This window comes from Lynx canadensis, chromosome B4 (genome assembly GCF_007474595.2).
Source record: "Lynx canadensis isolate LIC74 chromosome B4, mLynCan4.pri.v2, whole genome shotgun sequence".
Taxonomy (NCBI): domain Eukaryota; kingdom Metazoa; phylum Chordata; class Mammalia; order Carnivora; family Felidae; genus Lynx; species Lynx canadensis.
Genome location: NC_044309.1, coordinates 64,013,389 through 64,027,325, shown reverse-complemented (window position 1 = coordinate 64,027,325; position 13,937 = coordinate 64,013,389). Strand labels below are relative to the sequence as shown.

At 39.1% G+C, this 13,937-nt stretch overlaps 1 protein-coding gene across 3 annotated transcripts in view; it reads right to left on the bottom strand.

Moving 5' to 3' along the window:
- Positions 1-13,937, bottom strand: part of BICD1 (BICD cargo adaptor 1) — a 260,628-nt gene that overhangs the window by 60,206 nt on the left and 186,485 nt on the right. For all 3 annotated transcript variants that reach the window (XM_030322126.1, XM_030322124.1, XM_030322125.1), the window contains exons 3-4: positions 8,951-9,103; positions 568-993 (exon numbers count right to left, since the gene is read on the bottom strand). In XM_030322126.1, the coding sequence (XP_030177986.1) occupies positions 568-993; positions 8,951-9,103 (579 nt within the window). The remainder of the gene's footprint in view (positions 1-567; positions 994-8,950; positions 9,104-13,937) is intronic.

The window sequence follows — 13,937 nt, the reverse complement described above, 5'->3', positions numbered from 1 at the left end:
GACCGACTTCAGCTCAGGTCATGATCTCACGGTTTGTGAGTTCGAGCCCCGCGTCAGGCTCTGTGCTGACAGCTCAGAGTCTGGAGCCTGCTTCTGATTCTGTGTCTCGCTCTCTCTCTGCCCCTCCCCCACTCATGCTCTGTCTCTCTCTGTCTCAGAAATAAATAAACATTAAAAAAAAATTAAAAAAAAAAAGCTTAAAGTATTCCTGCGAAGTGTATCGTTATTCTTTAACACTACAGTTGTTTGTGGTGGAAAAGTCAGATCACTCATGTATAAAGCTTTTGAATTCTTCTGTTAGAAACGCATCAAGAGGCTTCTCTCCCTTCACACCTGATCATAATCCACTTTGTGGCTCTAAGATATATTTCCTAAAGCCAGGCAAATGAGAGATTTCTTTTCAACACCTCTTCGGTTGTGTCTTTCTAAAATACTATACTTTCAAGGTTGCCAGGTGAAGAAGTAGTATGTCAAAAAATAAGCTAGAAGTAAAATGTGAGAAGAAGATATCACAAAACAGGCTCCGTGCAGCCTGCAAGAAGTTCACAGTAACAGAAGAGATTTTACCTGCATAAGTTGCTGCTTTAACTTCTGTATTTCTGAAATGTTCAGCTCACTGAATAAGTCAGAAACGGGGTGTAGAGACTCTCCTTTCCTTAAAGTGGGAGTCCGATAGTCTCCATTGAGTTTCACAAGGGGCCCGTGGATATGCCCATTCATTTTGTCGTCATTGTTCGGTTCACCCGCATCCTCCGCAAACTTGAGTCCATCGACAGAGATGCTAAGATGGTTGTCATTGAGGGTGATATACTGGGAGAGCTCCTTCCGCAGGATGTTCTTTTGTTCCCTCTCGTTTTTTAAGGTATCAAGGGCTTCTTCCAGCTGGTGCTCTGCGATCTCTTTCAACCGGATGGCATCTTCCAGCTGGCTGTTGAGCAGCACGGTTTCTTCCTCAAATCGCTTAATCTCATGCTTTAGGCCTTCGTATTCAACCTGAATTAGATATGACAAAGAAGATTCATAAAACTAAAATTTGGGTCTTACAACACTGCCATTAACCATTCTAGTAGACCTAATTATTTAAAAAATTAAAATGTTAGTTTCAGGCATACGATATAGCAAGTAGACTAATGTAACACTGTACGTTAACTAAAAACAAAATAAAAGAAAGAAACTACGCAGTATAAATTGTTTCTCTACAAAATAAATCTCAAATCTCAGGACACAGTATATATACTCTTAAGGTAACACAGGACAGGTTCTTTGTATGTAAATTATATAATTTATAACATATTATTATTATATAACTTATATATGTAACATGATATATAATCTATATATATGTTAAGTTATATATATAAATTCAATTCTTAGCAGAGATGAAAAAGGTGTCTGTTTTTATGATTTCTTTTTATAGGAGCCAATGGCCAAAAGGGGGCATTGTTTGCCTAAAAAAAAAAAAAAAAAAACCCAGGAATTAAAAAAAAAAAACAACAACATAGTTTATCAGAATATTTACAACCAAGAAAATATTTTATCATCACTATTATTTTGTTTTATTCAATTATTAATGATAAGGAAATTTTTACACTCAGATAAATTAGCTAAAATATCACAATAAGAATTTAATCTCAAGAAAATATGTGTGAGGGTAAAACAAAACAAAGAACAATTTTATGTGCTTACAGATAGAATCTGAATAGCGGTACTGATTATCTAATAACAAATATATATATATATTGTTATCAATGTAATATTCTTTTGAATTAGAATCAAACAGCCTGCTTAAACACTCTCTCGGTCATGAGTGCCCACAAGTGAAAGAGATCCCTACTCTAAATCGACATGCCACTTTGTTTTCTTTTGTTTTGAATTTAACTTTTAGTTAATGATGAAGTTTTTGGGGTTAAGGTGGGATCCAGAGCCTACGACCAAGAAAGAATTCTTGACACGTCTTTGGTGCCAAAATGGTGACTTTATTAAAGCACGGGGACAGGACCCATGAGCGGGAAGAGCTGCCCCAGACCCTGTGAAGAGACTGGTCATATATTTGGGAGTTGGGGGAGATAAAGTCCAGAGGAAGGTTCCAAAGAGATTTTCATATGCTAAAGAAGACTCACAGGATACCGGAGGCCTAGCTATTGTCAAGCTAAGATAGTTTTTCCCTCTAGTAAATCATTAGCATTAAGACAGCAGGGAGTTCCTGGAGAAACATTTTACTCTGCCTGCCTCAAGTATTTGTCAGTGGGCTGCAGGTTATAAGGAAATTTAGTTCTACCTGCCATTTCCTTCCCACATCAGTTAACATACAGTGCAATATTGATTTCAGAGGTAGAATTCAGTGATCCTTCACTTACAACAGCCAGTGTTCATCGCAAGTGCCCTCCTTAGTACCCATCACCCATCTAGCACATCTCTTACCCACCTCCCCACCATCAACCCTCAGTTTGTTCTCTATCTCTAGTCTCTTGTGGTTCCCCTTTCACATGTCACTTTTAAATTTAATAACTCTTTTACCTCCACAGAGGTAATTTTCTCAGAAGGAGGAAATACTTGTTATGCACCTAGGCGTCCCTCACAGTGATTCAATATTCTTCCATCATGTTCCAACAGAATTCTGCTCTTCAACAAGTGTTTGCTGAATAAATTATTGTGGAAGAAAAAATAAACTAGGAAGGTAATATAATAAAGTCATTATATTAGATACTAATATAAGCTATGTGTTTAGCTTTATATTTATCTTAGTGTTTACATTAAACTTCTATTTTAAGAAATATTAAAAAAAATTAAAGGATGGGGATCTTTTTTTTTTTTAATGTTTTTTATTTATTTTTTGAGACAGAGAGAGACAGAGCATGAGCAGGAGAGGGGCAGAGAGAGAGAGGGAGACACAGAATCTGAAGCAGGCTCCAGGCTCTGAGCTGTCAGCACAGAGCCCGACGCGGGGCTCGAACTCGCAGACTGCGAGATCATGACCTGAGCTGAAGTCGGACACTTAACTGACTGAGCCACCCAGGCGCCCCAAGGATGGGGATCTTTAATTCCACCCTCCAACCCCTGTTCTTCACATAATCTCAATGCAATGGCTTATCTCATAAAGGTTAGGATAACAATTTTTGTTATAGGTTTAGGTCAGATATAGGTTTGGCTGATGTAACAGAGACCTAAGTAAGAATGATTTAGTCTAGATAGAAATTTGTTTCTCTGTCTCATGTAACACTATGGACGTAGTCAGTCAAGGGCCAATAGGACTCTCTGCTCCATCATAAGGTCATCCAGGAACCAGGCTTCTCCTGTCTTATTGCACTGTCTTTTACTCTGGCCCATATAATCTAAGGCAGTATGCCACCTTGATCATGTTTCAAGCAGTGGCTCAAAGTAAGGGGAACACCCCTTCCCTTTAAGCACATGTCCCAAAAGGTGCTCATCACTTCTCATGTACCATTGGGCAATACTAGTCATATGAAACTTATTTACAAGGGAGGTGAAAGAATAACAATATATCTTTCCTCTGGGTAGCCTTATGCTCAGTTAAAACTGGGTAATACATTGGGAGAAAGGAATAATGGATAATGCTGGACAAACAGCACTCACCATTATACGAGATCATTAGAACTTCACATGTCCATGACAGAATCATTCAAAAGACTCAAATCATGGAAATTGCTTGGGATAACAGAATCTGTGTCTTTATATCATGGTTTCTTCTAGGCTTGCTTATATACTGTAAAGTTATCTTCCTCTTGACCTTCTCTTTTCCCTTCCCTGGACAACTCAGGATACCTATCATTTGCTAACCTTTCCTAGTATTTCAACCAATCCTCTGACTGCCCCCAAATTATATGATAGCTTTACATATGCAGACATTTCTCTAGTTTGCATTGTAGACCTTTTATTCTGTAATCCTTGTTAAACTGATAGCTTACGCCAGGGACTGTCAAACATTACTGTGTCTTCTGGACAAAAGCTAGCCCACCACCTATTTTTACAAATAAAGTTTTATTAGAATACATTCAACCTATTTTGTCTATGGCTATTTTCATGCTACAACACCAGAGTGGAGTAGTTGGAAGAGACACTGTTAGACATATATTAGGCCTGCAAAACCTAACATATTTACTGCCTGGCCCTTTATTGAAAATTTTACTGATTTCTGAGATATACTTGAAGACACTGTAGATTTTTTTAGTTTATAATTCTTATTTAATTGACGGTACACTTCGTATAAGACTTGATCTCTTTGTCTCTGGGCAGCTTCACTCGCTCTACTCACATCTCACTCAAATACTCCTAATATTTACCCAGCTGTTTCATGTTTCTCTGCCTCAGCAAAGGACGTCATCTGGAAAACTCCTATTCATCTTTCAAGACCCATGTCAAAAATCTGATCCTAACTCCAAAGGCAAACAGATCCCTCTTTTCTGATGCCATTACCATAAGGCCACATTACATGATTAGAGGTCCAGCAAAGGAGAGGTACCAAGAAACAGGAATGAGAAGGCACTTAAAAAATTGATGTTTGATTTTTTAAAGATATCATCAAAGTAGTCAATATTAGAAAAATCAGTACTTTGGTACAATTTCTTATAGCAACTTCACAGCTTAGTAACTTTCTTATTTTTAACTACAAGAGGGTTGGGGGTAAGTATCATAACCTTTTCAGAGTTTAGGAACTCTAAAAATCTGAATCTGGCCTGCCGGGGTCCAGCCCCAGTAGGTCCAGGGATTCCCGAAGGATGAATGGCGTCCGAGAGATGACAAATGGACACAGACAACATCAGTGTGTAGACTGGCCGCTTTATTGTGGCAAACGTGGCATCATATTTGTTAGCAATTTGTTTGTAGCATGCGTCATCTATGTTTCTCGGCATTACCTAATTCTAAAAATGTTCCTTTGTGTAATCACCCATTAAGGAACTTCATGGTTATTTCTTTGTAACATTCCCTCCTGCCCTTTGCTTATTGATTAATTTCCTCATATTACTTTCATTATGTATCTACGTTTATTTATAGTTTATAAGGCATTTGCTTTGCTATTTTCATGAAAGGTCATCTAGCTCTCAACACCTCAAGTGGAACACTTACAGGGACATGACTTCTTAATTGTTCCTTTGAACCATTTGCAGTACAAGGAACAAAAGTATTCGCTTTGGTCTGGGGTGCTGGGAGGGAGCCAAGAGGGCCCTGAGAACCCACGCTTATGCGCTCCCAGAGAGACAATGTATACCTAGGAACTAATGAACCATTCTATACCTTAACCCACCAGGTCCAGCTATGCTCTGGAATGCCTCCTGGGGGCCAAGTGGGCCTAGGGGTTGGAGTAACTTGTATCCATAGATACATTCCTTTGTTGCCGGAGTGGGGGTTTATAATCCATTTGCCCCCCTCCTTGGCTGGGAAATATAGGGGGCTATCCTTCCTTTAGGTAGGGGATGGGCAGGCGGGGGTGGCACCGGCTGGATATAAGGTTTCATTATCCGTCTTCGGATTCTCATGGTTTTTCCCAGTTTTCCTGGGGGTCATCCCCAGAAAATGTCCCCAAGTTTGCCCCCCATGGGTTTATTTTGAATCATCAGTGCCAACTGGACCATGGGGATGACCAAGATGAGTAACAGGAGGGATACCAGTAGCTTCCCATTCAGAGGGTCACTGTGCGTTGCCCTTCCACCAACCACCCGGGCTGTGCCATCAGGAAGGCTGGATGGATCAGCTCCCGGCACTGGCCCTGTATTGCCAAATCTAACACATAGCTTTAATATGCAATTATGTGGATGGCTATGAGTTTATTATTGCCTTCCCTACTGGGACTATAAATTCTTTAAGCCAGTGACCGTATCTTTTGTCCTTAAAAAAGTACATGACCTCACTGAAAGATACTCCTGAAACACTGGTTAAATGAAATAAAACTGAATTGAATACATTCCCTAGGTCTCTTATGATATTATTTCTTGATATAGAAATATATCCCTGGAGGAAATGTTCTTCATAATAGAAGTATGATTGAATTATTAATTTTAAACAGGGTTTCAAAGGCTAGATAACCAATATTGAGTGCTTTAGCTTAGCATGTGAGAGATTAGGGACAGAGAACTTATTATTTCCGCACCCCCCCCCCCGTACAACTCTAGAAATTGAAGCTAACATAATTCCCTGCCCTGTAGGTAATACTGGGACCAGGCAAATTTTTCTGTTAACTCTGTGTTAACCAATACTGAGATGAGGGATAAAAAACTTGGCTGCTTGTGGGAAATACTTGCTCCTAAAAGATGAGACCCACACATCAGGACCCTTGCTTTGTTGTGCCTCCTAACTGACAGCCATTATGTCATAGACTCAATCTATCCCAACCAGCTCCCCACCATGCAAAACCCAGTCTAGAGCCTAAAATCCTACGAACACCCTTTCCCTAAACCTCCCATTTTAGACATGTATCGAGGTGGGTGGTCTCTTACTGGGAGAGGTCTAATAAATAGCTCTGCTTCATCAATGGGTTTTTCTGGTAGGAAATTGACAGTTCACTTGACCTCTCTTCATGGCTCCTATACTTCTTTCAGATATTTTATTTTTAAAAAATATTGAGGTATAAATAATATTTATAAGACTGGACCTATTTTATTTTGTACACGGAACCAAACCAGCACACAGAGCAAAGTAGCTAAAGTTTTCAAAGTCGACTCTCTGATGCTCCCATATATTTCATATTTATAAAATAAATAAAACAATAAAATGTGGTTTGGTTAATTACAATTATCTGAAATTATAATTTCCTTTCTAAGCTGAAAAGAATGAATATAAGAGAAAGAAAGAAACAATTTACTCATTCTTTTAACAGATGTCTATTCAATGTCTTCTATGGGTCAGGCTCTGTACTAAGTGCTATATAATTGTTGAGGGGGAAAGAAAATAAACAAGGTAATATATAGGAACTATATAGAGAATAAGAATTGCTATTTAAACCAGAGTTATTTAGAAAATAATAAATAGTTAAAAGAGAAATAGAACCTCAGGAACAAAAAGAATCTTCTAGTTCTCTGCACTAAGCATTTTACAATGCTACTAGCTTACCTATTCAGAGAAATGTCAATACCCAGGCTGTGGGAGTATACTTTGCTTAGGAAGCTTCAGTACAAAGCAACATACAGACCAGTTTTGAGATTGAAAGCCAGCACCGTCATTTCTTTGGGAAAAAAAAACAACTGTGGCATGTATACATAAAATATTATACTTAATACCGCATTAATTGGGAAGAGAGTTTATGATGGATTCTAACTCCTGGCAATAAAGGCCAACAGGAGGAAAAAAACACCAAAAAGCTAAACCTAGCATTTTCTTAATTGGGAGAGACTTATAACACTACAGTGTATCCATTTGTCAGGGAATAAGCCAGAATGGCCCTTTGTGCAGAAAATGATTTCAAGTTAATTAATTAGACACTTGATTGGGAAAATTACCATATTGCATCTAGAAAATAAAACTGAAGAGATGCGTACATTTTCCCATTTGTTTGTTATGTCTTTTTTCAAACTTCTGAGTTAAGCATTTGATTTCCATATTTCAATTACTGGTGGAAGGGCATGGATGAGCCATAAACAGTAATCAGCCAGACTAATAGTACGGATTCCCACAGAAACGGCATCTGGGTTAATGAATACTCACAGGATACCTTGGCAGACTTTCAAGAATACCTAATACTGGCCTAAATTAACCTCCCGAGTCTATCAGTCTACCACATGCAGTGATGGGAGGCTACAGCAAGGCTGTCTGGCCACACTCCTGCCTGTGCAGAGAGGGTTTAGAAGGACTGGAGCTAATGGCCACTTCAAATATCTGCACTTCAAGTAAATTTGCTTCAAGTCTTCTGCATTCTTCATCAGTGACCAAAACACCAAACAACAAAAAATATACCCTTCTTAAGAAGTTTCTCAGAAACATACTTAAAATTTTTTTCTCAGACTGATTTTCTTCACGTGAGCTCACTGACCCCAGCCAAACTGAGACCTGGGATGCTCACCAGCCCTCAGAACAGAACACACACACAGGGAATCAGTACTTAAACTGCAAGGATTGAGGTAAAAACAGAGGGGGGTGTTCTGGTAGCCCTTTTTAATGGTCTGAAACCAACCCCCCCCCCTCTTGTGCTCCCTGGTACTTTGTTTCCCCAACATTCCAAAGCTGGGGGGAAGTAGCAATGATCAGGAATCAAATTTCAATTGTGTCAACACGTGGATTTTTTTTTCTTCTGGATTCTTTCTTTCCCTTCCCAACCCTTGTTATCTATCAAACCCCAAAATAGTTTTGGATAGAGATATCAGCTTGGGAAGGGAGGAGAAATAGAAGCATACACCTGGGATGGCCTCTAAGTTTACTTACTAAGTTACTTACTTTTGTTACTTACTGTTACATACCACAAGCAAACCAATCAGGAAAATTAAGCAATTAAACTAAGCCTCACTACAAAAAAAAAAAAAAATTATTTGAACATCCACATGCAAGGTTTTTGGTCAGGTTACAGCTGAAGAAAAATCAGATATTATCTTTTTCTTATAATTTTATTCTTATTCATTTATATTTCATAATCCCTTTCCCTGTGTGATTTAAAAGCAATCTACAGAAAGAGAGAGAAGGGATTGCTCTTAATGAGAAGCTGTCAGGTTAAATTGATTATAATACAATTCAATTCCACCTAAAATAAGTTAACACAGGGCTACAGGATAAACTAAGATTTTGCTTCTTATCCAGCAAAGTTTTATTGTAAATTATCCTTCCAGGTTTGACTTTTAAAGGTTAGCTGAAACAGGAGGAGGGTCAGGAAATACCAGCACATAAATATTGTAGGAAGATTAAGGCAAATTCAGGCAAGTTCCTTTCTGAGAAATAAAGAGATTTAACCTTGGTGGTCAGAAGATGTGGCTCTATCTGGAGTGTAACTGAAAAAGTTTTTGAACCTCACCTGGTTCTGCTTTAACGTGGACACGAGTTTCTGCAACGTGATATTTTCTTCTTCCAGCTCAGTGTAGTCCTGAAGGAGGCGGGCTTCTCGGAATTTGTATTCTCGGATTTCATCCTTCATCCGTATTCTCTGTAGCTCCACCATCTCATTGTTCTGAAACAACAGAATAGACAATAGATATAACTTTCTTATGCTAGGTTTTATAAAGTACAGATACCTTGGTGGTTAAAGATAATAACAAAAACACCTCATAGAATGTAAGTCAGTCCCACCATCTTTTGAATGGCAATGTAGTGGTATGTGACAAAACTTTAAAAGCACATACACGAGATTCAGCAATTCTACATAGAAAAAACAATTTTAAAAGTATTTTCATAGAGAAAAGTAAACCTGTATATATTTACACAAAGAACTGGAAATAGCCGATATGTTTGCTATCAGGGAAACAATGAAATAAAGAATCAGCCATCTGCTGAATTGACATTATAAAATTAATTAAAAGAATGAGAAAAAAATGAGGAGCTTAATATACTGAGAGATACAGCTACAATATATTATGAAACATAAAAGAAAATTATAGGTTAGTACACATACAGTACCAACTTTCCAGCCTCCGAGTATGGGGGCTGTCCATCCACAAGTTTCCCAATAAGCCACATGGTCTGACCTGCCTCTGTCCAGCCCTTGGTCATGCGTGGCAGTCTCAGTAGCTTTCCTCGTGCCCCCCAACCATGCTGGACTTGCCAGTTTGCTCCTGCCTTGAGGCCTTTGCACTTCCCCTCCCAGAACTTCTTGCCTCCAGATCAGTTTTTTTTTTTATTTTTTTATTTTTTATGTTTATTTAGTTTGGAGAGAGAGAGACAGACAGAGTGCAAGCAGGGTAGGGGCAGAGAGAGGGAGACACAAAATCTGAATGAAGCAGGAACCAGGCTCTGAGCTGTCAGCACAGAGCTGGATGTGGGGCTTGAACATGTGAACCACCAGATCATGACCTGGGCCAGAGTCAGATGCCTAACTAACTGAGCCACCCATGTGCCCCCTGATCAAGGGTTCTTGACCTCATTTGTGCCATGGCCCTCTTTGACAACATGTTGAAGGTGATGAAGCTTTTCTCAGAATAATATTTTAAAGGGTTCAGAGCATGCATACTGATTATTTTGAGCTGCAGGCCCTTGAGAAACAGCTGATGTAGGAAGGGTTCTCTCTGCCCTCCCCCTTTCTACCTAAAAGCAGGACACAAAACTGCCCCTGAGAAAGGCGCTCTCCCTGTACCAGAAGAGAAGAACATTCTTATCAGCAGAGACAGTATGGGCACCAAAATGGACTTGTACAAACAAACCTACTAAAATAACCCTGATCTTCTGTTAGGTTCTCCATACATTTCCTAGTCACTGTTCCACAATGTACTGCCCCTAGCACAAGTTATCATATCTTGTCACATCCCCACAATTTATCATTTTTTGTGTAAAAGGTATATGTAAGTTTGGGGGCTTGATGGCTTCTTTGGGTTCTCCTTTTCCTTCTAAAGCCCCCTGTGTACACATAAAAAAGTTAATTTGTATGCTTTCTTCTTGTTCATCTGTTGTATCTTGTGTATGTCTTATATAATATGTCTTATGTTTAATTCTTTGGCTCAGGAACAGAGAGGAGGGAAAATTTCCTCCCTCAGAGCTTATGCTTTGACAGGATCACAAAGGATACTGATTATATTACAATTAAATTAATACAATGTTTTAAAAATTACGATATGGTAATCAGGTCATTTATTACAGTAATGGACCCCAATTAATCATACTTCTCTTGGAGTCTCCTCTTAAGCTGACTCTGAGCTGGCTTCTGACTTGCTCTGACCTGCAGAAGGTGGTGGAAGTGTTGTGGGATTTCTGAACCTCAGCCTCACGAGGTGGAACAGTGCCACCGTACGAAGAAGCCAGGTCCGCCTGCAGGAGCCATGCCATCCAGCCCACAGTCAGCACCAGCTGCCAAGCATGGGAGAGGGACTTTGTGGACTATTTTGCTCAGTTGGGCTGCCGGGTGACAAGCGGCCCTGTGAGTGACCGCAGGCCCGTCCATAAGAACTGCTCAGCCGAGCACAACCCAAATGACTGATCCTTGGAATCACGGAGTGCTGCTTTAAGCCTCTAAATGTTGAGGTGACTGCACAGCAATACTGACTGACAGCATAATCACGTGTGCTTCTTTATTAACACAACGTAATAATCAGATTTAGTGGCAGATCTAAGAAATACCATAATTTCAAAGCAATGATGATATTTCAATACCTGCAAGAACAGAGATGTGGTATGAAAATACTGATCACAAAGTAACAGGCGATGATGATACTACTGAGGTTTGACGCCTACATTCACATCAAGACAAAGTCAAATTTCAGCCTGACTTCAGTGAACGCAATGTGATTATTTTTTCCACCCAAGTTTATCATCAAGTCTCCTGAATTCTATCCATAGACTCTGAGGACCCAGGTCAAAAAAAACTCTCTGCTTCTGCTTGTCATTTAGATCTCAATTCAAATGTCATCTCCTCAGAGTGACCTTCTCTAAACAGCTAAGATGACAGCTCCCTGGCCCTCCCTTCACCTTACATGATTTACTTTGTATGTCAGCCTTTAGCATATAGTAGACACTCAAAAAATAACCATTTAAAGAATAGCACCAATCATTACTTGAAATCATTCACGTACCTTTTATACTTTTGACATTAAATTTCCTTTTTCATCTGAACATAATGAACCTTTTCTGTATTGCTCATCGATGTGTCCCTAATACCTGGCAAATTTTAGGCCCTTATAACGATGGAATTAACAACAAAACAGGAATACAAATGGTTGACTCAAAATTTAAAGAAGAATATTATTGCTGGGATGATGGCTTTTGGTCTTGCATTGCTTTAGAGTGGGGACCAAAGGGAGAATAACACACTTTGAAATAAAACATACCTAAATCTGTGAAATAACTAGACTTGCTATAATTCTTCTTCACTATATAGTCCAGCAACTTCGAGGCAGAAATGTTACTTTATTCCCTGTTCCTTGGACACACGTGCTCAAGAAGTATAGAATGAAAAATAGTGGAGTTTGGCTATAAAGCCAAATTAAAATATTTCATTAAATTTTTTTATTTTGCAGAACATGAAACCTTGAAATAATATTGTTCTATTTCTTGAGAAACTTACCATTAACTGAGTGATATATATTTATTTAGTTGTCCATATTTACCTGCATAAAGATGTGAAGAAGCCTGATAAATTGGATGCCAGTCATTTATATAAAATTGTAAAGAAACATGTTAAGATATAACACATGCTCTAAAATGTGAATGTAGACATTGTGAAAAAATGTAATAACCAGAAGCCTAGCTTGAATACACTGAGAATTAACCATTAAAATCTTAAATAGTAAGATGGTAAATGTTAAATTTAAGGCCACAGCAACGCTAATGAGGATCACTATCAAATAACTCATAAAATGGCTAATGAAAACTCCTGATGCTAAATAAGGAAAAGGAGGAGCTTAGCTGGGAGACAGGTTAAGTTGAAAGACTAGCTAACAAGGAAACAGACATAAGGCCCAAAGGAAGAAAACTGGTCTTCTGTATTCTTTTTAATGTTTATTTATTTTGAGGTGGGGGGGGGAGAGAGCACATGTGAGCAGGGGAGGGGCAAAGAGAGAGGAAGACAGAGGATTCCAAGCGGACTCCAGTCTCCACACTGAGAGCAGCGAGCCCAATGCAGGACTCTAACTCATGAACCGTGAGATCATGACCTGAACACAAGTCAGACCTTCAACCGACAGAGCCACCCAGGTGCCCCTGGTTTTATGTATTTTGCTAGAAGTCCTTGTTTTTGAACTGGAAAAGACTACATTCTTTGAGCAATGTTCTTTGCTTCCATCATAAATTTAAAAGATTTCTCCTATTGTTTTTTGTGCCACGCATCATACATTTATCTCCTACAATTTTTTCTTCCTGGGATAAGATGTTTCTGAGCTCTTCTAAAAACCCCTGTAAAGAATAAGGAGAGTGAGAAAAATAAAGCAGGAGAGAAAGGGAGACGAGGTACGACTAGGGAATGCTTTAGTTTGTCACCTCCAGAGACCTGAGCTCCAGTTCCTCCTCAGAGCAAATGGACCTGAAATGTTTGGGGTTGACTATCCTCATTATTTGCATTGCACTAGAGCATAGCAGCATTCTTAGTTTTATTTTAATTAATATTAAAAGGATTTCTTTTTGCGCAAACAATACATTCCTTCTATTATCGGCAAGAAGAAAATCTAAGCATTTGTTACCACACAAAAGTATTGTGTAAATAATGCCTTCCAGTCATATAGCTTAGTCTTTTATAAATTAGTTAATTCACTGTCACATTAGGTCTTTATAATAGCTTGTGTGAGATGGGCACTAGACCCTCCAGTTTATCATCTGTAAAATGGGGATCCTAATACTTAACATTATGTGGTAATTATAAGGATTTAATAATGTAACATGGGGAAAGGAGCAGAGATGCCAGACACACAGATAATTCACCATAACACAACAGAACAAGTGTTGTTAGAGAGGTTCACACCACAGGGCTGAGCAGTCAATTACTACTGGTTAAGTCAGCGAAAGCCTTACAAAGGAAGTTACATTTGAGCAGACCTTGAAGGACATATAGTAGAGTTAACTAAATCGATAAAGAGGACAGCCCTTCTAGTCAGAAGTAAACTTTTGAAACAAAAGCAGAGTCATATTTGTGTTGAGGGCAGTGTTAAAATACCCAGTGGTCAAGGAAGGGCAGAAGATGGCGGCGTAGGAGGACGCTGGGCTCACCGCGCGTCCTGCTGATCACTTAGATTTCACCTACACCTGCCTAAATAACCCGGAAAACCACCAGAAGACTAGCAGAACGGAGTCTCCAGAGCCAAGTGCAGACGAGAGGCCCATGGAAGGGCGGAGAGGTGGTGCGCGCTCCACGGACTGGTGGGAGGGAG